Source organism: Bombus vosnesenskii, unplaced genomic scaffold, assembly GCF_011952255.1.
Source record: "Bombus vosnesenskii isolate JDL3184/JDL3185 unplaced genomic scaffold, Bvos_JDL3184-5_v1.1 scf7180000013397, whole genome shotgun sequence".
NCBI lineage: Eukaryota > Metazoa > Arthropoda > Insecta > Hymenoptera > Apidae > Bombus > Bombus vosnesenskii.
The window spans coordinates 591,727-619,012 of NW_022883022.1; the positions used below are offsets into that span (position 1 = coordinate 591,727).

General features: G+C 40.8%; 1 protein-coding gene across 1 annotated transcript in view; it reads left to right on the plus strand.

Moving 5' to 3' along the window:
• LOC117237692 (twitchin) overlaps positions 1–27,286 on the plus strand; it is a 77,671-nt gene that overhangs the window by 28,734 nt on the left and 21,651 nt on the right. The window contains exons 56-87 of the mRNA XM_033501961.1: positions 1,547–1,591; positions 4,041–4,079; positions 7,442–7,589; positions 8,407–8,643; positions 8,849–8,985; positions 12,241–12,318; positions 13,025–13,150; positions 13,545–13,689; positions 14,006–14,145; positions 14,243–14,387; positions 14,485–14,626; positions 14,994–15,118; positions 15,199–15,552; positions 15,785–15,991; positions 16,366–16,674; positions 17,149–17,739; positions 17,998–18,303; positions 18,646–18,948; positions 19,048–19,332; positions 19,505–19,816; positions 20,121–20,423; positions 20,513–20,794; positions 21,193–21,492; positions 21,697–21,999; positions 22,244–22,831; positions 22,994–23,296; positions 23,557–23,858; positions 24,220–24,805; positions 24,979–25,253; positions 25,381–25,687; positions 25,833–26,714; positions 26,936–27,235. Coding sequence (XP_033357852.1) covers positions 1,547–1,591; positions 4,041–4,079; positions 7,442–7,589; positions 8,407–8,643; positions 8,849–8,985; positions 12,241–12,318; positions 13,025–13,150; positions 13,545–13,689; positions 14,006–14,145; positions 14,243–14,387; positions 14,485–14,626; positions 14,994–15,118; positions 15,199–15,552; positions 15,785–15,991; positions 16,366–16,674; positions 17,149–17,739; positions 17,998–18,303; positions 18,646–18,948; positions 19,048–19,332; positions 19,505–19,816; positions 20,121–20,423; positions 20,513–20,794; positions 21,193–21,492; positions 21,697–21,999; positions 22,244–22,831; positions 22,994–23,296; positions 23,557–23,858; positions 24,220–24,805; positions 24,979–25,253; positions 25,381–25,687; positions 25,833–26,714; positions 26,936–27,235 — 8,905 coding nt within the window. The remainder of the gene's footprint in view (positions 1–1,546; positions 1,592–4,040; positions 4,080–7,441; positions 7,590–8,406; positions 8,644–8,848; positions 8,986–12,240; positions 12,319–13,024; positions 13,151–13,544; positions 13,690–14,005; positions 14,146–14,242; positions 14,388–14,484; positions 14,627–14,993; positions 15,119–15,198; positions 15,553–15,784; positions 15,992–16,365; positions 16,675–17,148; positions 17,740–17,997; positions 18,304–18,645; positions 18,949–19,047; positions 19,333–19,504; positions 19,817–20,120; positions 20,424–20,512; positions 20,795–21,192; positions 21,493–21,696; positions 22,000–22,243; positions 22,832–22,993; positions 23,297–23,556; positions 23,859–24,219; positions 24,806–24,978; positions 25,254–25,380; positions 25,688–25,832; positions 26,715–26,935; positions 27,236–27,286) is intronic.

Here is a 27,286-nt window from a genome sequence, read left to right on the forward strand (position 1 = left end):
ATTTGCTCCGGAACGTGTTCGTCTGGACGACGAAAGATCGAAGCTTTTAGATCGGTAACGAATTTGATCGTAAAACTCGTTAATCAACGTCTTTTTGTCAGATTGCCAAGCAATGTTCTTAATAGCCCGTGATATTTAATACCTTTCCAGAAATAGACGCGTTCGAGCCTATTTTTGTTCAATTACTCATTACTAATTTTTGATTCGCGACTGACTGGGCGTGTCCAACGTCTAAAATCGGTGATACGTACATCATAAACGACGACAGATTAACGTATCAAAGGATTCGAATAATGCGCGCAATGCGATCACTCGATTTCGTTGCTGCTGGTAACGAAAAGTAACGTTTTAACGGAGCAAATCGACGGATCGTTCGAGGGGAACGCTCGTAGGTTACTCGTACTCTCAATTTTTCTTTCGATTCGTACGAACGATCGATTGAACAAACGAAATTTCTACTGTTGACTGAACAAAGTCGCTTATCCTTAGACTGTTGGCTAAACGTAGTATCTTTTTCTTTTTTTTTTCTTTTTTCTTTTCTTTTCTTTTTTTTTCTTGTAAAATTGAGAGTTTGAGTAACCAGAAAAAGAGGAAACATGAAGATTCTAAACTATAGAAAACGTTAGCTCGTGTACAGAACTAGATAAAAGCGTAGGTAGATCAGTGGCTACTGCTGGTTAGCCCTAGAATTGTTGGAGTTTTTTTGCAGTTTCGTAGCAACGTCAGTGATTTAGTGATCCCAATCGTGATAGTCTTAGAGCTAGATGTCCAATCACGTGAACCCCCGACGTGTTTGTCTGACGATACGAAATTACGTGTCGGGTGTGTACGTTGATATTAGTGTCAGCAAAGCTAGTAAAGCAATCCTACTCGTGAATCGTCCAAACAGCCCAGCTTCTGAAAAACCACTTTCCCCTTACCATAATACCCTTCTTGTCTTTCGCGAGATATCTTAGCTACGAGTCTTCGATGCAGCGTGGAAAGTAAGCGGATCAAGGAACCACATGCAAGCAAAATGAATCTTCGAAGGATAAAATGAAAGTCGTCCTCGTCGCACCACACGTTTATCTCTAACTATCGTCCATAAGTATTTGGACACCCGATATAATTTTATCGGATGTTTCATATCTTTATCATATCTTCGATATCGTCGCGATGGAAGAACCGAGCCGCTAATTCTTTGCCTCTTCGCGTAACTAGCTTCGTCTCTGCACGTTAATTAAATGTTTAAAGCGAAGCGATACAGTTGGCAAGCTTCGTAAAATTCGTACAAAGTTTTCGAATCTTTATTCGAATTAATATAAACTATCGTTTTCATCGATGTTTGTTAACCGTGCGAGTATACGGTTGCACGAGACAAGAGGAAAAATCGGGATTAAATCGAGGCTCGTTTCAAGCGTATTTGATGTATTTGCGATAGTTGGGAAGTGACCAGATAGTTATGGATGGTAATGCACACGTGCATGGATGTGCGTGCGTATAAGTGCGTACACGTACAGCGACTTTCGAAACGATACAGATTAGTAAAGAAGAGTTTGATTCATAGGAGAATAGAAAGCTGCGACCAGGCGAGGTGGTGGACGAGCGCAAGGTGAGGAAAATCACTGGAAATGGGAAAGCGAATGCCTCGTCTGCAACCTTACTCGACTACCAATGCACTTATTTCACTTTCACTTGTTCTTTTACTCGCACGTTACTTCTTTTACAAACACACACCTATTGGAACGTTGAACGAAGAGCGCGTCTGCCGAAAGCACAGTTCCTCTACTCGTTCGTCTCTTCGTTCGACTTTGCCTGCTCATTTCTCATCTTCTATCGCCAATTTATTTTACTTACTTGATATGTCATTTTCAATGATCTCGCGCCCGAAAAATCTTCCTTCTTTCTCTCGCGTCTTCTCCTCTCGAGATCTCGAGTGTTGACGTTCGAACAATTCGACACGAGAAGATTTGGAAATTTGGCGCGGGATCGTTCGTACGAGCACAGGTTCCATCGAGACGCATCGATTCGAGAAAACCTCGGCTCCATTCTCTTCTATAAATTAATAATTATTGACGTGGAAGTATGCACCAATTGCACTATTGCACCAACGCACCACTGCACCTGGCACGGATATGTTGCAACCGAATCTCTCAGCACTCTACACTCCACGATTATTTATTACTTTAATATTAATATCGTTAATCGTAAGGATGTTAATAATTATAATAATAATAATAGCAATGATAATAATCATAACAGCAACAACAACAACAACAACAGTCGCAAGGATAACAACGAAAGAATCATCCGGGGCGTGTCTGGCGCGAAACGGACGTTTCAACGATCTTAAATCATTGGTGTATAAACTTTCGTATTCCCGTTCGCGTATATTACAAATCGTAGATTACATTTTGGCAAACATCGTTCCGAAAGGACAGGCGTCGGCGTTAACAAATGCCCAGGCTAGCGACAAACATCCACGACGCATGAAACCTGGTTACTTTCGAACGTATACCACTTCACCCTTACCTACGTACGTGTATATATCATTTACTCGCAGTAGGAATGCGTTCTAAGCAGTCGCAACACTTGTTACCTTGCTGCCAACGGTCGGGTAAAACTATCAATTTGCCGGACACGAAGGACGACCGTGATTTATGTCTCTGTACATTTAATACTTGCCATCGATTAATCAAACGCGTCCGCGATCCAACCGGTGCTTTATCGTTATTTCTAGCCGAGTCTCGCGGACACGCCACGGATTCTCAGACCGATTTTCTCGGATCGTGGCCGTTCGAATCATCGACGATGATAACGGTCAACGAGGCTGCGAACAAGCGAGAAACTCGATCGCCGCACACTCCCCAATGTCTCTTTCTAGAGCGTGATAAATCACTGTCGTGGCAAATAGACGTTGAACTTTACTTAATGCGAAACTGCGTAAGTCCGTCTTTGATTTAACGGCACTTGCGTTGGCTGACGTACACCGCTCACTTCTACCAAAACGGAATCTAGCACCGCCGATGTGTTGTGAATTAATTGGCCAGGTGTCGTTAAGAAGAATATCCGTCGAATAACTTCGGCAACCTTGTATTCGTCTGTCGCTAGTTTACCTTTACCTCTTTTTTATCATCCTCTATTTAAATTCTCTTTTCCCTTCGACATTTTCCCCAAGTTTTTGGACGTCGTGTATTTTTCTCTTTGTTTTTGTATTTTGTTACCTCGAACTTGCGATTCGAAGGACATCTCGCTACCAAAGGTTTGCCCACGTTCCCCGTCTCCGTTTTGTCTACGACGTATTTGGATACAGTATGCGATAACAAAGGTTGTCGGAAGACATCGCGCGACTAACCGATGTACACGCACAATGCTCACGATGGTCTCTATAATTTTTTGCAGTTGGGAAAGTTACGTCCCGGCGAGGTGCTTGAAGCTAAGGTGAGATTTGTGTTCGCTATAACACAAAGCTTACCTGCCCGAATAGCATTACCTGCCAGATCTTTCTCTATATGTTTCTCACTTCTACGACTTCGATTTTTTTTTTTTGCTCTCACTACTTTCATACATCTCTTTTTTTTTTTTTTTTGTAAATCTATTTTTGTCAACCGCTCACACCTGACCCAGCCACGATGGATTTGAATTGGATTCCCTCGAGTACAGCTATACTATTTATCAAAGAGCAGTTTAACAACGACAAGCTATAAAACCACAAGCCGAATGTTGAATTGCCAGGCGCAGGACACGCAGAAAATGCCGCATACCACCATGGAACGCCGATAATATTAATTTTCCGACTATACCACCCTTTTTTTAGTTAAATTTTTTGAAGCTGTCGCCGCTGCTGTCCACTCCCCGCTATCTCTACCATCGAGGCCCGTTTCTACGTGTTCGAGAGAGTACACTGGCAATCAGACGTAAATCCGTCTTATTTTCTCCGATAAGAAACTCCCTGTCAGACGTCTCGAATCCCCCGCCCCCTTCTGACTTTGTCACCCAAATGATTTTTCTCTGTTTTTTACTTTCTACTTTTTTTTCCATTTTTCACGCACCACGTACAGAATAAATCCGGCCGTCCTGGTGAACTGCAGGGGAAAGAGGTTAGCTCATATTACTGTCTTTCAAATTACAGAACGCGTTGTATCCAACATATGTCTGTTTCTTTTTCTTCTTTTTTTTTCATCTCTCTTTTTTTTCATTTTTGATGCGTGCCGCAAAGCTCCGAATTGTTCGCAATGCGCGTCTGTACATAGTTTTTGCAAAAACCGCTCAACGGACGTTTCCCAGCGAGTAAACGCGCCTCTCGTGCCTAGTCGACGATAAATTTCGCGCGTCTATCTTTGTTTATTTATTTTACGGATAATTTTGTCTTGCTCGTCTAGTACTTGCTCGTCGACTAAACACGGTATATTTGCAGTCGAAACGTCCCGCAGCTATGTAGTATAAACGTTTGCTTAATTCGAGCGAATACTATGTATATTGAGAACGTAGAAATTAGATAGTGGTAAGAAATATTTATTTCACTCGATGTTTCCATCCGTAGCAATATATATTTGTTTCTTTTTTTATGTACAAATTTACGCATCTATTTTTCGTGTTTAAAGTAGTATCGGTCGTTCGGTGTCAAACAAGCCGCAGTAGCGTAAGTACGGTTTAGTCGGACAACGTTGCTCAACTTTCACGTTGAAGACTTCGATTTATCCGTGATTTTTATGCTGCTACGACCTGTTTGAGACGCAACCCTGCTGCGTTCTTTCGGTGGTTTTCGATTCAAGCGTACAAACCTCTTTCTTTAACAGAATACGAGAAAATTCCTCTTCTTGTCCGTCGTTTCTTCTTGTATTAGATCATCCGAAAAGTTTCTTTCGTTTTATAAGGAAATGATGGATGCACAACATTTTTCGTTTTATATTATTTTACCAAATTACGTACGATCCATTTTATTTTATCAATTATTTATCAAGATAAGGATTACAACGTTCGACAGATTGGGTTTCACGTTTGTACGAGAATGCGTCTGTAAAAGAAAGACACTTTTCGGACAACTTAATAATTTCACGTCGAACGTTTTCCTAGAACTCGTTGAACTGACAGCAACATCGAGATATAGTTGATAGTCGAAGATCGCAGCACGGTTGATATACATATGTATAAGTTAAAACCGAGTATTGCTTGTTATGAAAATGTGATACGAATGCTAATCTCTCGCGAACAAGAGTAGTATACATGTAATTATTCACCGTGCTCTCACCATGCTATGTGTTAGCGATCGATTCTGTTATAACCATAGGTACGACGTTCGTTTGTTTATTAATTTGTTTATTCACCAATCGCGAATATTATGTGTTTTATTTTTTATGTGTATCGTCGTACCCGTGCATATTGTACTATTCGATGTGCCTTTTCGTAAATAATCCACATAGAGGAATGCGGTAATGGAATCGCGATAGTGTAACTAAACAACGAAAAAGGTGGTAAAACTGTGTCGATAGTGATTCCTCCTTCTTTTCCTTTCCCCTTCCTCTTCGTCTTCTCAGTTCGTTTTAGAAATTGTCAACTGTGTGTGTCTCTCTCTCTGTCTCTCTCTCGCTCACGCTCTCTCTGTTTTTCGTCACAATCCATTGTATTTCTCCATCTCATCGATTGTGTTCCTATATATGTCTTATTAACCATGCCTTCGTGTATAGCAATTGTATCTAACAGCGATGGCGTGACGACGACCGAGAAATTTCGTAAGCGTCACGAAAGTTCCACTTGCGCATCGAGTACCCTCCGAATGAAACAGCGTTGCAAATAAAAGATTCGCGGTTGAAGCTTGAACGCTCTGTGATTTAACGAACACTTATAATCCCAGTGAAAGAGCACATTTTTTATTTGCACGCATCATTGTTACATGGTTCTAGTTGTGCAGAACGCATCGATCGATAGTTCAGCTTATACCATATCGATGGTATAATTTATAAAAGATTCGTCGCCATCGTGTAGAAAAACGTACACGTTAAAAAACGTGGAGAATTTTTACGATTAGCGTATGAGAAAAATGTATTGTCGATCGACGCAACGAACAATAGCTACCGAGTTTTTATGCGTACTTACTTATTGTTTCGCAGCGAAGCTCTTCTCACGTATTAAGACACGAAATTCTTCGTACTGAGTCTTAATCTCGTAGCGCTAGGTTTAACCTTGTGACTGATCAACTGGTGAAAATTGCGCGCCGAATTCTCATCGATTCGGCATCGACGAAGCAAAACATCCTCTCCACGTAACTCGGAAACCTTTCATTTATATGTATCCTATGTGTACCCTGTACATTCTGATCACAAATCATTCTGGTTCTCTTCGCCATTCATTGTATCGTATCGTAACAACGAGCTGTGGAACCAGAATGGAAAAGCATACAAACGTACATATGTAAAATCTTTCCTTCTCCTGCGTATACTCGAGGATTCTGCTCGAGGTATTCGAGTAAAGAAATTCTTTTGCATCGATCGAGCCAAAAAATAGATCAGTTCGAATGATCGGTAAACGCCTCTTGGAGGACCCTCGAATTTACTTTAGCTAACGAGTACGTTAAACCCTCAGGAGTACCCGAACGTGGTCAGACACATTCTTTGTACACGACAGACCGATTAACGGAGATTTTTCATCATAAGAGACTGTGAAGGTATAGAAACGCGAACGATGCATACATTATGATATTTCGCCGACGAAACAAATTTCCGTTCCACCGTTTAATCGCGTTTCCAAAGAATATGAACCTGTACAAAACTGACCTCGTTTTACGGCTCCGATTTACTTGCACTAATATTGTGAATAACAGTTAACGATAACGCTTTGTACTAATTACGTAGGTTAACGGTGTGACTAAAATGCATGATTAATAATTAGCACCACGCACACAGCATGAGAGCACCGAGCTTCGAACGAGTCGTGACTTTCGTCCGAGTCACGGTATTACCTGTTGCGAATATTTACAGCGACTCACGGAAATCTTTCGATATTTGCACAAATACGAACGCGAAATATTTTGAAATTTCGATGCAATCGTCCTCGACATTTACTTCGCGTTTAAGACGGCGATTCGTGCTTCGTAGTAATTTTATATACCAAATATATATACACGTATCTGCGGTAAACGTTCACGTATATACTTTCAGATATGTTTCAAACTTTATCAATACGATAGCTCGACCTCGTTACAACGTTATTTTGAAAATGTTTCGTGTAACAGACAGATAATATAGTTACGAGCGTGTTAATAATTTCGTGAGTTGCCGTATGCAGTTATCGCGACCAGGTAAATCAAGGAAGCGCAGGTAAGGCGACGAAAGTCACGTACTTGATCACTTCAGCTTGCTTGCTTTTTCCGAAAGCTTGCAACGCTTTTTCAAGCGAAAAAATAAAAATAAACAAAGGGAACGATGTAAATGGTTTATGATTCATCGATAATCGATTGATACAGCGTCGTCGTCCGAGTGCGGACGTCAGAAGACCCAGCGTGGCGGACCTCGAGAATAAGATCAATCAGCCGAGCACACCTCTTCGAGATGTCGGACCACCGGGACCACCTCAAATCGTCGATGTTCAGGAATCATATTCCGCCGTCGAAGGTACGTTACCTACGTTCCACCTTCTCTCCTTTGAAACTTCAAGGCTTCCGTGGCCCGAATTTCTGCGATTACTATTGGCTTGGCAACTAAGTGATTGCAAATTTTGTCATTACGTGGTAATGATAAAATTTTTAAAAAATTAAAATAAAAAATCCAATATTACTTGAGCCTTCTGGTTGTATACCGTGTTCGATAGGAACATTATCTCTATATTCCTACATTCCTATATTAACGTATCTATATTCCTATACAAACAATTTTTATTCTCTGTTAATGTTCATTTGTCTCGCTGTATTTCTATTGGCTTGGCGACTAAGTGATCGCGGATTTTGTCATTAGGTGGTATTGACAAAATCCGCAATCACTTAGTTGCCAACCCAATACTACTTGAGCCTTCTGGTTGTATACCGTGTTCGATAGGAACATTATCTCTATATTCCTACATTCCTATATTAACGTATCTGTATTCCTATACAAACAATTTTTATTCTCTGTTAATGTTCATTTGTCTCGCTGTATTTCTATTGGCTTGGCAACTAAGTGATTGCGGATTTTGTCAATACCACCTAATGACAAAATCCGCAATCACTTAGTTGCCAAACCAATATATTTCTATTTTCGTCGTAAACAAAAATTTCGGTGCGTCATTCGACCCTCTGAAGAAGCTAGTTGTAATACTTGGAATAATGCAATAGTTGGAATAATATTCCGATCGAACAGAGCAGCCAAAACAGAGAGCAAGTAGCGATAAGTCATCTCCGTTGATTTCCTTGTCGAATCGACTCGACCGATGGAATACGATGAACGTTTTTCTCAGATTCGACGGCGTATCTTACTGTTGGGGTGGAAGGTACGCCTGCGCCGACCTTCAAATTCTACAAGGGTATCACCGAGATCATCGAAGGTGGCCGATTCAAGTTCCTTACGGACACAGAGACCAATACGATCACCCTCTGCATGAGGAAGACGAAGCCCAACGACGAGGGCACATACAAGATCGTCGTGAGCAACATCCATGGCGAGGACACTGCCGAGATGCAGCTCTACGTTTCCGGTAAACTCTCTTTTCTCTTTCTACGTATCAAACCTTCTATTTCCAATTTTCACTCCGATTCTTCTCGATCTTAATTTCCAATTTTCTTCTTAATTTTTCTAATCTTGATCTTTAATTTTCGATTCTTCGATCCTTACCCTTAATCGTTTTTAATCGTAATCGTTACTGTCTTGTCAATCTTTCGATCCTCGATGTTTCATTGCAGACGCCAGTGGTATGGATTTCCGTGCTATGCTGAAAAAGAGAAAGTACCAGAAATGGGCGAGAGAAGAGCAAGAACAGGAAAAGGTAGACTTAAAGGAAGTCGAGAAACCTTTGCCGGCTTTGAAAAAGTTGGAGAAGGTGCGTAGCCAATTACTTTCGTCTACGATCGAAGATCGTTCTTATCACGTGATTCAATACCTCGAATCAGAAACTTTGAATCTTCTTCTTTTTTCTTTTTTTTTTTTTTCTTGTATGTCTTGAGGTAGCTTGTCCTTATTGGTATGCATGTCCATTCGTTGTAAGTCTGTTGCATTTCTCGATTACTTGCGATCATTGAATAACAGCTCGGTATGCTACTACGTCTATACTGTTGTTCTATCTGGAAAGAGAAAATTGCTTATCGTTTAATTATAAATGAATTTCAAGCGCTAGGTGAGATACGAAACCAACGACACAACTTCGGTCGAGAATTTAATAGAATTAACGTACATGTACTAGAGAATAACGTCGTAATAGCTTAAGTCGACGACAAGCTCGATTTATTTGGTAAGTAGGTGAAAAGACAAAGACCGACAACTTAACATTTCCGTAAATCAGATATACATCGATAGTACGTTCGAAAGCTATCGATGATATAGCATCGGTGGTAGCAAGTTCTTTGTTTGTCTCTTTCTTCTTTGTACAAGTTTGTCTTCGTAGTCGCTGGGCGACTTCGTGATGCACGGAAGAAGCTGGTATCAAGACGGGGAGGATATAGTGATCTTGGCGGAGGGTGAGGAGGTCCTTCGAATTTCTCTAGACAAGAAGGGTGAAACTAACTGGAGCTGGCTCAAGGTTTTCAGGCATCATTCCCCTCGTAGATAGCTTCCCGACTTTGACGAGACGCAATTTGGACGCATTAATATACCATTCTGTTTTCTACAATTTTAGGAACCCTTGGAAGAAATATGTTTCGCGTTAAGTAAGTCGACGATATTTTGAAAGAAAGGTAGGCTTAATCCTTTGAGCATTTAGTTCGTACGTTACACGTATGTATATACGCGAATAGAAATTAAAAAAGATTATAAACAACTGAGATGGTTAGACAAATAGATATAATCTTGCTTTTGTACAGGTAGATCCGTTTGGTCAGGTTTGATCGTTTTAACGAGGACTCAAGGGATTAAGAAAAGAAAGGAAAGAAATTGTGGAAACAGAAACCCCGTACTAATCCACATTACACGTTATCACTGCGTCGAAAGTCTCACACTGAAGAACAAACGATACACTCAACTGTATTTACGAAACTTTGACGACAGAACCGTTGCGTTCTAAATTACAAGAGCACACGCACCGTGTAATATTCACGCGTACACACGCTAGTTTAGAGCTAATGCTGCGCTTGAATCTCGTATTTCGATATACACGTATTTGATTCGTATCGTACACATTCACGTAGTAATTGATTTTTATTAACCAACAATCGATTAACCAAAAATCAGTCTTGTTCGTTATCGATCAAATAAAAAATCATCGTTCACAATGCATGAGTAGAAACTATGCACTTTGTCGAGTAAAATTGCACTCGTAGGTATGATTAACGCGGTATGCATCTCGAAGCTCGATTATTAATAACGGTGTGTAACCTAGCAGCAAGCATTATCTCTAAATGTTAAATGTCTTTTAAGTGTTTTAACGCGGAAAACCCTGATGCGAATTAAGAAGCGTTTATCGAAATTTGGTGAATTCGTTTTGGCGAATTCACGTAGATCGGTTAGGAAATTTATGTGAAATTTACAACGCGTCGTTGTTTAAACGATTCAACTGGAAGAGTAGCTTGATGAAAGTAACCGTCAGGGTGGTCCGCTACTTGATATCCGGGATCGTACAAGAGTGGGATTAACGTGAACGTGTGTGTGTGCCGGGCATGCAGGACGTCTTCGACATTCAGCGCAGGCCAAGTTTGCAGGAGCTAATCGCCGACTGGCCGATACTAGCGACAGTGATCAAAGAGAAGGTTCGCGAAAACGATTTTAGCAACGTTTTCTTCATTCCTGGCGCTCGATTCTACTTTAATCCCTTGGGCTCGCGATGCCTTTTCCAACGATCTCTTCCGTCCATGTTTCTTCCATTGCTCGACCGTTATAACTGGACTGCGTCCGTTATAATTAGACCGCGGATGTTTATACACCTATAGGAAGTTTAAAGACGGAAAATTACACGGAACGTAAATAAGAAACAAGAATTTCTAAAACATGAACGCACCGTTTCTATGACAAGTTACTTCTGTACAAGTAATCGTCGTAGCTCTGTGTGATATTCGGTGGGTGAAACGAATGTCTGTAGGATCCATTTCTACGGTCGCGTTTGTACAAATATAAATTCGCGCAAACATCCGTAGTTTAGTTATAATCGTGGTACCTTTTGTACGCGCGTTGATAAAATTTGGCATTGCGTATACCACGTTCCCAAAGGGTTAAAAGCTTCGAAGGACAGACTAAACGCCTACACTTCCACCCTGCAAAGCTTCAACAAATACAAGCAGTTTTATGTGACACCTGTAAAAGGATACTTTTACGAGAACTACGAAGGAAGCTAGGAACATGTAAATTGTCCCGTTTCACGACCGAGACGATCGCGAGATTTTCCGTCGCGTTTTTCAGTTTCTTTGCTTCAGGGTTGCTGTGTCAACGATGAAATTCTCGCGATCCATTGAGTTCACCTGCTTTGGCCTGCGCTTCTTTTTTCTAGAGGAGCTCGGCTTCAACGGTTTTCCGTTAGGGAACCAGTTAAGGACCACGTATTGGTATCGAGTAACGCGTCAAATTTGCTTTTTTCGTCATCGTCGCTTCAGCCACCAAGATCTTTCAATTTTACCAAGTTCTGAAGAAATCCAGATAAATTTACCGAGATAAATTCATCGAGAAACGTAAAACAATTTACGTATTACGTAATTTCATGATATAAAGAAAGTTTATGTTCCATAGTTTTCTAAATAGCTCGATTTCTTTGGAACTTGGTAAAATCGTAATAAGAGCTGGGTGAAAGAAGCAGCAACGAGGAAACAAGTATTAATACTAGGAAATATGTTTCACAACCTCGGTGTTGAAAGACATAATTCGATAACGTAGATTAAATTAATGGAGAAAAGATTTCGAATGAAAGGTTGCGTTAACGTTGGTCCTTGCCAGGTCCTAAACTAGTGAAATTAATACGACTAATATTTTCATTGGTTATTTTTCTGAAATTATTTGGAAATAGAAGACTACCCACACAAGCAAACCACTAAGCTCGATTTCTATTAAAAACACGATTTTTTTTTACGCTTTACTTTGCCTGCCATCAGCCTCAACGAAGAAGATACCCGTGTAGTAAATCAGACTGTGATCGTAGACGATTTTTGTTGTTTTATAGAGTAGTGGATCTCGTAGACCCTCTCTCGCCGAATTAATTCCCGACTGGCCGACCCTGCACCATTTCACCAAGACGGAGGTTGGATCGTATTCCTCGACAACTTGAAACTTGAAACACAGTTTCACGATCTACCAGCGTGATATCGATGTCTTTCACTTTTATTCCTCCCTATCTCTATATTTTTCGCTCTTTCTCGCTCTTTCTTATGAGAATGCGATTCACTATCTTCCTCTTTATTTATCGTTTCTTCAACGACTAGACCACTCGTCTTTCTCTCTTTGTCTATTACGATATCTCTCTCATTCTCTTCTCCTACGTCTGTTTCTTCTATTCTCACCTTCTTCCTCAAATCTATCAAATTTATACACGGTCTGTTTCGACAACTTTTATTCTTCTTTCTCATATATATGTATTATATATACGTTCATCCATCGTCACTTCTCACTATCTTCGACAACAATCTTCTATCGAACCTTTTTACGGCCGACATTTTATTTTTGTGCTGTTCCGTTATTTTTTTCTAGAATTTTCCAGCTACAGCGGCTTTCGAACGCTTCGTCCTCGTCGACGAGAATTTTTCTCTATTTTTGGGGCAATTTTGTACATATTTTTACCTCGCCTAGCGAGACATCCGTTGGTTTGTGGCGCCTTCTTTTTTTTAAACGTTTTGACTCTTCATCTTCCTTGTATGCCCAGCAACGTTGTCGTTCTTGGCGGTGTTCTTAGATCTGATGGAAATTTCTTAACGAGGAGTCCTTCGCTAACAGAATTTTCGTATTCACAGAAACAGGAAAGTTTCCTCAAACCACTGGTGGACCAATATGCCAAGGAAGGCAAAGACAAGAAGGTGGTCTTCGAGGCGAACTTCTCGAAACCGAACTGCAAACCAAAATGGTTCTTCCGAAAGGACGTAAGTCTCTTCTTTCTTTTTATCTATTTATTCCGACAGCTATAAGTCTGTTATATTTGTCTATCGATTGGGTGTTTCAACATCATAGCGGTTTCGGTCAAAATTTGAAGAATTTGAATTTCGACGCGTACTTTGATTCTTACGAACGTCGTCGTTTTAGTTTGCTGGCGAATTAAGTTGCAACTTTATTCTCCTACAATCAATATTCAATCAGTTCCTTCTAACCGTTTACAATATAATAACGTTCTATGAAAAATGGTATTGAACTAGCCTACACCGCTATGATCATCTTGCACCTAATTATTATTAAATAATTAATTGGCAAATAATAAAATAGATATTAATTGAAAGGTTTATTCGGAAATTTTTAAAGAAATTTGCTTGTCTTATTTAGGAACTGTTCCCTTCGTCGAAATACAAGTTCAAGAACGAGGAAGATTGTTATCAACTGATTATTATGAATCCCAAGGTCGAGGATACCGGGAAGTATAAAATTGAAATTTCAGGTATCTCCAGCACAGCTTTCCTCAACGTTGAAGGTTAGTACGATTCGATGGATTTTCGCGAACTGTGTACAAGGACTAGTAGTATACGTAGCGATACTTGTTCCAAAACCAAATAAGAGGACAGAGTTTGGTCTTTTTTTTAAATTTGTATTTGTTTTTAAATTTGTTAAGTCGTTGTCCTGCTCTTTGTCCTTTCTATATTTTCTATTCTTTCTTTTTTTCTCCTTTTTTTTATTAACATTCTATCTACCATAGATTCGATTATAGACTCGGACTATATATCACTATATATGTCACAATATATCATCTTGGCTAGAATATATCGAGCTACTGATTTATTGTTACACAGAACCAGACCCAACTTACACATTCACGAAACCACTGGCTAAGAAAACAAGTGGTTACACTAAGCATGAAGTTTACATGGAATGTACAGTTAGCTCCAACCTCGCCCAAGTTTCGTGGTACAAAGGAAAAACGAAGTTGGAGGTGAAGCTTTTAAGATTACAATTTCATTTCTCGTACATCGTACAATTGAAAATACAAAATACATAAAAAAAAAAAAACGATTAATTAATATCTCTAGGAGGGCGATACGTACAGTATGTCGAAGGACATGAACGGCGTTTGTCGATTAACCATAAAGAGCGCTACGCTTGAAGATAGCGGCGAGTACATTTGTAAGATTAACAAACAAACCGACAAGACTGAAACGGTTCTAACTATAGTTGGTATGTTTCAATCTAGGAAAACGTTATCCTAGATATTTTATAAACTCTGGTGATCGACGATGTTTGCAAATTCTAAAATATCCCTTCTTCCATGCAGAGTATCCTTATAAGTTCGTAAAGGTGCTCAAGTCCCAGCAGATCGTAGAAAAGGAAACGTTAACGCTCGTCTGCGAGTTGGATGACGCTGGTGGCGAAGTGAAATGGTTCAGAGGTGACCAGGAGATTGTACCTGACAAGAGGTAATGACGTCGTTTGAGATTCGATCTCCTCGATCCTTTCAAAATCGAATTCCTTCGAGCTGCAGAGCAAACATCTCGCGTATCAATTATTATACCAACAATGAATGCTGATTAAAAAATTATACTGACAATATATGTGAACGTAGACATTGTGTAATTTCTGATCTTTTCGCAAGAAAGATACAACGTGGTAAAATTTAAAACTAATTTTACCCAGAGCAAGTACAAGGACGTTTATCCCTTAGTTAATTAACAACATTAAGATCGAACTGTAGAATTAACATAAATTAAATACACGTATTAGTCTTCGTTGTTTTGCTGCTCATAAACGTAGAATTTTAATACAGATACTATTAATATCGTACAGGGTACAGATCAAGGAAGAGGGCAGAAAGAGGAAGCTCATCATCAAGGACGTAAAAGTCACAGATGCCGGTCAATACTCGTGCGTGAGCAACGCTGACAAGACTGAAGCCGAAATAGTTATAAACTGTAAGTTGACCTAGCACCGGAAAGATCGTATAAGATCTATCGATCGGATGTTACGTTAATTTAATAACCAAACTCCTCAGATGCGAACCGATTCAACAAGAAGTTGAAGGACACGGTGGCAGTGGAAAGAGAAAAATTGGTACTAGATGTGGAACTTCAAGATCAGACCGCACCTGCCATCTTCTTGTTTAATGGCCAAAAGATCGAACCCAGTGAGAGGATCGAGATCAAGAACTTGGGTGGTGGCAAGCATCAACTAATCTTCAATAGACTAGAAATGAGCGATGATGGTGAAATTACATGTGAGAGCGGACAGTTAACGAGCAGCTGTAAACTGACGGTGAAGAAGGGCGAGAGTAAACCGATCGTTGAAATTCCCGATAAGGTCGAAGGTCCTTGCAGCCAACCGCTTGTGTTCGTTGTTCCTTACAAGAGTAAGTTTCGTTCTTTTCTTGTTACGAGTTGATTTAATCCTTTCGAAACACGCGTATACATGTACACACGTATACTCGTAAGTAATTAGAAACCGAGATCGTGAGGAATAATTTATTGCTACTTGAACCCCATTTGCTATGATTAGGAAATGCTAATTTTTATCATGTTAATTTATATCGATGTTCATTCGTCGAAGCGATCGTCTTCTAAAACTATTATTCTTGTCCATAGTCGAAGGAACGAAACAGAGCCAGGTAGAAGCTAAACTGATGAAAGACGGCAAACCATTGCCGTTGAAGGATGTAGAAATAGTTGTAGGCGAAGACAAGATCACGTTCAAGATCAAGAAACCTTCTCATGACCAATCTGGAATTTATCAAGTAAAGATTGGCAACAGCCAAGGAGAGGAAGTCCGTGATGTGAATATTAATATGCAAGGTAAACCGACATTTGATCGATCATTTCTATCCCAACACCAGTACTATTGCTCAGACGTGTTCTATTTGTTTTTTGTAAAGTTATTTTACTGTCCACTAAAACACTTTTCACCGTACGCTAAAACAATGGAATATGATACACAAATTTTTAATTTTGCAAGATTGATTCTTACTCGTTTCTTCATTCTCCAATCTGTATAAAAAGAGGAACCTAATTTCTCGACTTCCTACAGTGTCTTCTATCGTTTTCTCCCTGAAAACTTTGCAGGCCGTCGCTCTCAACTTCGGTGTACCGTTTCACTCGCCTCTCTCCCAGCGACGAACAATAACCGTGCCATTCGTTGTAACTAACTTAATCGTTCAAACCTCGTTTAGATGTGCCAGCTCCGCCTACGGACGTTGACGTTACCGAGATCTTCCAAGACTCTTGCGTGGTGTCTTTCAAACCATCGAAAGACGACGGTGGATCACCGATCACGCAATACGTGATCGAACGTCTCGACCTCAGCAAGAAGGCACAATGGGACAGTGTCGGCGAAGTTATGCCTGGCGAGAAATGCGTTTACAAAGTCAAAGACCTTGTAGCGAAAAAAGAATACAAATTCCGTATCAGAGCGGTGAACAAACTTGGCTCCAGCGAACCCGCGATGTTCGCCAAACCAGTACTCGCGAAAGATCCATGGGGTACGTATGAAATAGTTTACTTTAAATCCGTAACTGGACAGGCGGAATCTATGTAACGCTAGGAATTATCGTCTTTGTGGTGATTTTGAGAATATACGTCGTGAAGTGTTGTATTGTCGATAAATGTATAACTTGATGTGCGTGTCTCACGATATCACCTTTTGTAAATTCCTGAATATTTCTGTCTACGTGGTAAAACGATCATCAAACCAGTTACGGGTTAATACGCTCAACGTAGATCTGATCACGGAATAAAATTACGTTTAGTACAAAATTAATTATACGTTCGCATTGCGAACGCACAGTTACTCGAAATCGGCGCCATGGTGAACGCGTTAAGTTAAAATTTTTAAACATTTTCTAAACTAGAATTTCTTGAAATTGCTATACTTTCCAAACAAAATTTTTCAAGTATAAATAAGCAAAAAAATATGGTCCTGGCGAAATTATGAGAAAAGTAATTCTTGTTAACAGACGAGCCAGGTAAACCGACGGACGTGGAGGTGGTGGACTGGGACAAAGATCACGCCGACTTGAAGTGGACGAAACCAGAAAGCGATGGCGGAGCACCGATCACGGGCTACATAATCGAGTACAAAGAGAAGTTCGGTAAAGAATGGGTGAAGGGCAAAGAAATCGAAGGAGACGTAACAGCAGCTACCATCGACGGTCTGAAGGAAGGCACCCAATACGAATTCAGAATCAGAGCCGTGAACAAGGCCGGACCTGGTGCACCTTCAGACGCTACGAAACCAATTATCGCCAAATCTCGATTCGTCAAACCGTACATCGTTGGCGATGGTTTGACCAATCTCATCATAAAGAAAGGACAAGTTATCAAATACGATATTAAATATGCCGGTGAACCCGAGCCGGAAGTCCATTGGTTCCTTGGACAAAAAGAAATTGTTCAAGATGCAGCGGAAAGAATCACGATCGATAAATATGAAAGGAACACGGTGCTTACTGTTAGAAAAACGACTAGACCAGATTCAGGCAAATACAAGCTGGTTCTGACCAACAGCTCTGGAACCTGCGAGAGCGTCGGTGACGTTGTTGTACTCGGTAAGTTTCTGTTTCTTTCCTTTTTACTCTGTCATGTCTTTTGACTTGTCTATAGCTTACTGAACTAGGATATAAATTCAATGGCTCAGAACTTCCGGTCATCCTTTTCGCTATCGCATAAATTGTTAAGATTCTTTAGAAAATGCTTCTAAGGAAGTTACAAAGTAAAATAGTAAATTATTCCATCCTATGTGTTCGTCGACGAACCGCTTGATACCGTGAGAACCTTTTGCAAATCGTTTCTTTCTCTTTCTGCAGACAAGCCGTCGAAACCAACTGGTCCGCTGAAAGTGGAAGAAGTCCGATCCGATCACATAACAGTGAAGTGGCAAAAGCCGGAAGACAATGGCGGTACCGATATTACCGGTTACGTTTTGGAAAAGATGGATATGGACACTGGACGATGGATCCCTGCCGGAGAAGTCGGACCAAACGATTACTCCTTCACCTTCGGTGGCTTGACTCCGAAGAAGAAATACAAATTCCGCGTGAAAGCTGTGAACAAGGAAGGTGAATCCGAGCCACTGGAAGTCGACGAAGCTATTCTTGCCAAGAATCCATATGGTAAATAGAATCATTAATAGCTTACGAGGAGTCAACGATGTTCGTAGCTTTTATAATCAAAGCTTTCTCGAGTGTAAATCACAGTTTTATGGAAAATGCGTTAAAAAACGTACTTGTCGTCTTTTCCTCCTGTGATCTTCGTATATTTTTGCACGTTAGGCGCATTTTGCGTGTCTTATCGCCTTCAAGCTTTCCATAACTACACCGATCAACACGTGGATCAACCTCCGTTTTTCTTTTTATGACGTGGTTTACACCTGGAAGCTCGTTTACGTTATGATATTACAGTCTCGAATCTTTAATGTTTGCAATTCTTTAACTTTAACTCTTGGTTTCCGTTAGATGAGCCCAGCAAACCTGGCAAACCAGAAATCTTCGATTACGACAACGTTAGCGTATCCTTGAAATGGCAGAAGCCTGAGAGCGACGGTGGCAGACCAATCACTCACTACACCGTTGAGATGAAAGACAAATTTGCGGTGGATTGGGTCGAGGTAACGAAAACCGCTGACGCCACTCCGGAAGTGAAGGTCGAAGGCCTGAAAGAGAAAATGATTTACCAATTCCGAGTTCGTGCTCATAATAAAGCAGGCGCGAGTGAACCCAGCGAACCTACCGACAACCACCTCTGCAAACACAAGAACCGTAAGTTCGTTTTCAATGTACAAACGCTGTTCATAAGTATTCGGACGTTTCGGTCAATTTACCTTAATTTTATTATTAAATTTTATCATCGAATTTTAGTTAAACCAAGAATCGACAGAACCAACTTCAAATCCGTAATCATCAAGGCGGGTCGTACGCACAAATGGTCTGTGGACATCACCGGAGAGCCACCACCAGAAATTAAATGGATTTGGAGGGATAACATCCCTCTAACCAACACGGAACGCATCAAGATCGATAACGTCGATTATCACACAGACTTTACGATCGTGAACGCGATGCGCAAAGACACCGGAAAATACACTCTCAAAGTGGAGAACGCTAACGGAACGGACGAAGAGACTGTCGAACTTACAGTTCTCGGTAAGTTTCGATTATTCTTAAAATACAGTTATATTCTATTAGAACTTCTTATTTAATTATCTTATTCAGTTCTTGATTATTTTGGCAAGAACATAAGAGATCGTGAAGAAAATTTGTAGATGTGTAGCCGAGTGTCCACAGGAGAGTTAATAGAGTTGCTTTTGTTACGCAGGCAAGCCAGAAGCACCGAAGGGTCCGTTAGAAGTGACGGACATTACAGCAACCTCGGCCAAGGTGAAATGGGAGAAACCAGAAGACGATGGCGGTGTCCCGATCAAAGAATACGAGATCGAAAAATTGGACACGAAAACTGGCAAATGGGTCAGAGTGGGAAAAATTCCAGGCAATGCACCGAATACGGAATTCGAGGTGACTGGATTAAATCCAGGAGGCGAGTACAAATTCCGCGTTACAGCTGTCAACGACGAAGGTGATTCCGAACCACTTGAGAGCGAACGTCCGATCATCGCCAGAAATCCATATGGTAGGCATGAAAGCTGCGATTCAAAGCGAAACGCAGAGTACAAGTACTATATCGATATGTCTTGATTATATTTTTGAAATTCTTATATTTTAAAAGAGAGAAAATATAGGAGAAACAAGAATAATTAATTTTAATATAAATTCGTGGGCAAAACATGATGAAAACGATGAAAATGAAAAACACAGTGATATTTATATTTTCTTTGCTATATCTTTGAGATCTGACAGTAAAAGAACAGTAGAATGATCAGAACGTATAATGGATCGCCAAATCTTTCATACCAATTTCTGCTGATAATTTCTAGACGAACCACATAAACCTGGAACACCTGAGATAACCGACTACGACAATGAGTCCATAAGTTTGAAATGGACTGCTCCGGATTTCGATGGTGGTGCACCGATCGAGAAGTATATTATCGAGAAGAAAGATCGTTATAAACCAGACTGGGAAAAAGCGATGGAGGTACCTGGAAGTCAACTGGAGGCGAAGGTAGGCGATCTGAAGGAGCGAGGAGAATATCAATTCAGGATTATTGCTGTAAACAAAGCCGGACCATCTCCGCCATCAGACGCCTCGAAGATGCAGATATGCAAACACAAATCCCGTAAGTATTCCATTCCTATTTGATACTATACTTTGTGATATGTAATTCTTCCAAACCTTACATCGAATCTTCGTTTTCTTTTGTAATAGTGAAACCAAGAATCGATCGTACAAACTTGAAGCCTATCACCGTACGAGCTGGCAAACCAATCAAATACGACGTGGACGTTCGCGGTGAACCACCTCCAGAAATCACCTGGTATCACAAGAACCAAGAAGTTAAAACTGGTGAAAATATCGAAATCGTCAATGTCGATTACAACACGAAACTTAGTATTACCGATAGCGTACGTAAAAATACTGGAGTGTGGAAGATCAAGGCTGTAAACGCACACGGTGAAGACGAAGCCGAGGTCGAAATTACCATACTTTGTAAGTTTAACTTTGATGTTCGATCATTAACGATGCAATTTTATGGAACATTCCTTATAGAAGAAAATTATTGAGAACTGACAAAAAATATACCGAAGAAGTATCCAAAACTAATGATTGTATTTCATCAGTAATGATTTGGACACGCTACTAGTTTTAGTAATTCACCAGTGCTCACCAGTACTAAGTAACTTAAATTATTAATCAGTAGAAAATAATCTAAATTGCTGGAAGATAAGTAATACCAGCTACCAGAATTCAGTAATACACTATTCAGGGACTCTAGCATATTACTTACAACGCAATAATCTTTCTCTTTAAGGAATGATAGTATCTATTTATATGGCAATACTTGATAATATCTAACGCATAATATACGTGACTATAAATGTTAATAGCGTCTCCTGGAAAACCAGAGGGTCCTCTGAAAGTGTCCGATGTCACAAAGAGCGGTTGCAAATTGAAATGGGGAAAACCAGAAGACGATGGTGGTAAACCTATTACTGGGTATGTAGTGGAGAAACTGGACAAATCCACCGGAAGATGGATCCCGGTTGGACGCACTTCAGATACCGAAATGGACGTTAAAGGCCTCCAAGAAGGTCACGAATATGAATTCCGAGTGAAAGCAGTTAACGAAGAAGGCGAATCGGAACCATTGGTCACTGATAGCACGACCCTTGCAAAGAATCCTTATGGTAAGACCTTTATACTTCACATTTCACACAATGCTGTAGATTTATCATCTTTCATTTGTTATTAGTATATTCATATATTCTAATAAAATGCGTGCATTGTTAACACAAACCAACCAAAGTATCATCAACATTCTGACATAGTAGACATTCATAGGGTATTTTTAAACGAATGAGAAAAAAATTAATCATCCGAACAATTTTTAGACGTATCTAGTAAGCCTGGTGTACCAGAGTTGGAAGATTGGGACGTGGATCGTGTCGATCTGAAATGGGAACCGCCAAAAGATACGGGAGGTGCACCTATTACGGGTTACATAATAGAAATGAAAGAGAAACCATCGACAAATTGGGTAGAAGCTACGGTAACTCAATCACCGCAACCAAAGGGGCGCGTCACAGGCCTTAAAAAGGGCTCTGTTTATCAATTCCGTGTGCGTGCCGTTAACAAAGCTGGACCATCCGAACCAAGCGACTCAACCAAGCCACATGTTGCAAAGGCGCGATTCTGTGAGTATCTTTCAGCAATGTTTTTATTGATAAATCTAATTTCTTAATTAGATTGCCAATGATTCTGCAAATGTATAACAATTATTCTCATATCGCATTTATATATCTGCACATGTATTATAGATATCGTTCGATACATTAAACTTAAATTCAACACATTGCTAATATATTTTGAATATTTGCATTTGCAAACTGCTCATTGCAATCGATTCGGAGATGTTACTATTTAATTTTCGATTTTCAGTGAAACCACACATCAACCGTGACAAATTGCAAACGATCAAAGTGAGAGCCGGCCAAACGGTGAAACTGGAAGTCGACATCGAAGGTGAACCACCACCAACCGTCACCTGGAGTTTCGGTGGTGCAGAGCTGCAAACCGGAGCCAACGTGAAAATCGATAACGAAGATTACCTGACAAAGATTCAGTTGACCAACACTAGTCGCAAGCTCAGTGGCAAATACACCATCAAAGCTGTGAACGATTCCGGACAGGACGAGGCTGACGTTGAAATTATGATTCTTGATAAGCCTGGAAAACCAGAAGGTCCGTTGGAAGTGACAGATATTCACAAGGAGGGATGCAAATTAAAGTGGAACAAACCGAGAGACGACGGTGGTTTGCCACTGTCTAATTACTTGGTGGAGAAAATGGATACAACTACAGGTCGATGGGTATCCGCTGGGATGGTTGATCCTGAAAAAACAGAGCTCACTCTTACCGGTTTGGAACCTGGAAAGAGATACGAATTCCGCGTCAAGGCTGTAAACGAGGAAGGAGAATCCGAACCTTTGCAGACAGATGTTCCCATCGTCGCTAAAAATCCTTATGGTATGAAGAATTACTTGGAAAATTTTAGATTTTAATTTCTCACGGTGATTAGATAACGTGTTTATTTCTTCTCTGGGTTTCGATCGTGTTTTTAATTGTTAAAATTAGGTAATTAGCTTTCTAAAATATGCGTCGTAACAACGCTTAAACTTGAACCTTCAGATCCACCTGCTCCGCCTGGTCTACCAGAGATCATCGATTGGGCCGAGAACATGGTGAAACTGAAGTGGGAGCCGCCAATTCGAGACGGCGGTGCACCTATCACAGGATACATAATCGAAATGAAAGACAAGTTTGGTACCGCCTTTGTAAAGGCTGCAGAGGTCGATGGTCCAGTTTGTACAGGAACAGTGACCCGACTAGAGGAAGGAAATCAATATCAGTTCAGAGTTCGAGCAGTAAATAAGGCCGGTCCTGGTGAACCTAGCGAGGCTACCAATCCTCACACTGCTAAGGCTCGTTGGCGTGAGTATAACATTAATATTATTCGAATTAAATATTTTACGATTATAGTAAAATTCCACTTGAATCTAAACTTATCTGAGGAAAATATAATAATTACCATTACGCATTATTTTTGCTGATATCAAAAATGCTAAAGATCGCTTAGAATCTATGGAATTATACATATAATAATTAACATAATAAAAAACATCACGGAACAGGAATTGCTAATCGATGAGTTAATCGAGCAATAACTAAAATTTCGTTTCGTCCTGTTACAGTGAAACCATTCATCGATCGCACCAATTTGCAACCGATAACTGTAAAAGTTGGTCTCACCGTAACCTTGGACGTGAATATCATTGGTGAGCCACCACCAAATGTAACTTGGTACTTTAAAGAGAAAGAACTTAAGTCGGACGATACGATCCGTATCGACAACATTGACTACAATAGCAAATTCTTCATCCTAAAGACTAAGAGGGCTCATACCGGAAAATACGTAATTAAAGCAAAGAACGAAGTAGGCGAGGACAGTGCCGATGTCGAAATAATCGTCATCGGTAAACCAAGCAAACCAAAAGTACGTATTTTATTGAAAACGTTTCTACATTCCCATCCCCTGTTTGCATAGCAGGGTATAAAGTAACAATTTGGGATACAATTTCGTAGAAATTATTAGAACTACGAATACCTATCTGGCATTATTGAAATCACAATAATTCGGCATCGTAATAAGTAACATTCGAATTCATTCAATGAAAACCCCTTATTTAGAGTTATTATTTATTAGAGTTATTATTTTATTTAGCTGTAACCCTACACGAATTCGATAGTAAAGCATAATTCTAAATTTAAAGAATCAGACTCTTTCGAAAATAAGTTATATTCTTTAAAAATTGTAAGACTTCTAGCCAGTGAAGAATTACTATTTTGCGTTACAGGGTCCTCTCGAAATCTCCGACGTGAATAAACACGGTTGCAAATTGAAATGGGAGAAACCCGACGACGACGGCGGTGTGCCAGTCGAATACTATGAGATCGAGAAGTTGGATCCTCTTACCGGACAATGGATTCCTTGTGCGAAATCCGTGGAACCGGAAGTTACGGTAACCGGACTCCAGGAAGGCAAGCCGTACAAATTCCGTGTGAAAGCGGTAAATCGCGAAGGTGAATCCGACGACTTGGAAGCGGACAAGTCTATCATAGCTAAAAATCCGTTCGACGAGCCTGGCAAACCTGGTCGTCCAGAAATCAGAAACTGGGACAAGGACTTCGTTGACCTTGAATGGACAGCACCGAAAGACGACGGCGGTGCTCCAATTGAGAAATATATTGTGCAGATGAGAGACAAAGAAGGAAGGCAATGGATAGACGTTGCTAATGTTCTTGGAGATCGCACTACTGCCAAGGTCACCGATGGCATCCAGGAAGGTCACGAATACGAGTTCAGAGTAGTTGCTGTCAATAGAGCCGGACCCGGTGAACCCAGCGATACCTCGAAGAGCGTTGTGGCTAAGCCGCGATTCTGTAAGTGTATAGGTCATAGTATATTGTTTCACGGCTAAACTCATTCAAGGAAGTTCGTAGAAGCTTGTGTTCTCGTGGAATCTGTTTAAGAATTACACGCCTCCTCTTTCCTATCAAATTTCGTATATATTGTCTGATACTGATAAATTCTTTTTCTTTTTCATCGCGTAAAGTGGCACCACGTATCGACCGCAAAAACCTACAGAAGAAGATTATGCGAACGGGACAAATGTTACGAATCGAAGCAGATATACAAGGTGAACCACCACCAGTCATTACTTGGAAGCTCAAGGACGCTGTGCTTAAGAGCATGGACCGTCTTAAGATCGAAAATGAAGACTATCACACCACCTTCATTATAAGCAAATTACAGAGATCGGATGCTGGAACTTACACTGTTATTGCCAAGAACGACAGCGGCACCGATCAAGTCGATGTCGAGCTCCAGGTACGTTAAGATACTACTCTGATAATTCTGAGTAGCGTACATAGATAGATAGATAGATAGATAGAGAGAGAGAGAGAGAAAACTTGTAAAAAGAAAAGAACAAACGATAAATTATTTTCCCTTCCAGGTATTGAGCAAACCTGGCAAACCAAAGGGACCGCTCGAGGTGTCAGACGTGACCGCAGAGGGATGCAAATTGAAATGGGACAAACCCGACGACGACGGTGGCGAGCCAGTCGATCATTATGTCATCGAAAGGATGGACGTTGATACCGGAAGGTGGGTACCTTGTGGCACGAGCAAGACTCCAGAAGCAGAAATCACCGGCCTCAACGAAGGCAAAGACTACATGTTCCGCGTGAAGGCTGTCAATTCCGAAGGTGAATCCGAACCATTGGAGACGGCGATTCCAACCACTGCCAAGAACCCTTACAGTAAGTAAATGTTATTTCAACTTCGGTATACCGGGGATTCTGAAGCTTTTCTGCTTAAATTCGTACCACCATGATATACAATACCTTCTTCTTCAAATTTCTGGCCATTCAGTACTATTTTCATAATCTTTCTGTGTTACCGTAGCCGAGCCAGACGCTCCAGGCAAGCCGGATCTAAAGGATTGGTCGAAGCACCACGTAGACCTAAAGTGGAAAGCGCCAAAGAAGGATGGCGGTGCGCCGATCGAGAAGTACATCATCGAAAAGAAAGATCAATACGGCAAATGGCAGAAGGCGGCTGAAGTTCCTGGAAACAAAACAGAAGGCAGAGTCGAGGATCTCGTCGAAGGACAGAAGTATCAGTTCCGTGTGAAAGCGGTGAACAAAGGTGGTCAGAGCAAACCCAGTGAACCAAGCGACAGTCTAGTAGCCAAGGATCGTTACGCAGCACCGAAGATCGATCGTACCAACTTGAAAGATCTAACGATCAAAGCTGGCACTCACATTCGATTAGACGTGAAAGTTACCGGTGAACCACCTCCAACGAAAACATGGTTCTTGAACAAAGCCAAACAGGAGTCTGCTGGCGCGGTGACCATCGAATTGGAAGATTACAAAACCAAGTTCTTGGTATCGTCCGCCAGCAGAGCTCACACTGGCACGTTGACGCTGAAAGCAGAGAACAGCTCTGGAAAAGATGAAGCGTCGATCGAGATTTTGGTCTTGGACAAACCTAGCAAACCAGAAGGCCCGCTTAAAGTATCCGACGTGCACAAAGAAGGATGCACACTGAAATGGAATCCACCCCTGGATGATGGTGGCACACCGCTGGATCATTACGTGGTCGAAAAAATGGACACGGAAACAGGAAGGTGGATTCCAGTGGGACGCACGAAGGAACCTACTATGGTAGTGGAAAATTTGGTACCTGGTCAGGAATACAAGTTCCGAGTTAGCGCTGTGAATGCTGAAGGCGAATCGGAACCTTTGGAAACTGAACACGGAATCGTAGCTAAGAATCCCTTCGGTTAGTATTTCAAACATTTATTGATTCATGATATTAATCATATATTTGTTATAATTCGTTGTATTTTTTATTTTAACGTCGATTTTCTTTACCGACGTTCGATAATGATCGTTTAAATTTAAGTTTCGAAACAATCCGAAGTGTTTCAAAGCGCATCGTTGTATTCTCGAAATTGAAAAAAGAAAAAAGACTGAAGACGAACCACCAAATTCGTTTTATAGACGAACCTGGGCCGCCTGGTCGACCAGAGGCAACCGATTGGGACAAGGATCACATAGACCTAAGATGGACTCCACCCTTAACCGATGGTGGATCTCCAATCACTGGATACATAATTGAGAAGCGCGAGAAAGACAGTCCACGATGGATAAAGGCTTGCGAAACCGGACCTGATTGCAAAGGACGCGTCGATAATCTCGACGAGGGTGTCGAGTATGAGTTCCGCGTGAAAGCTGTTAACATTGCTGGTCCCGGTGAACCATCCGAAACCAGCAAACCGATTACAGCCAAGAGTCGACGACGTAAGAATTTTTCCAATTTTTATGCAATCGATCGAGTTGCGTAGAAGCCAC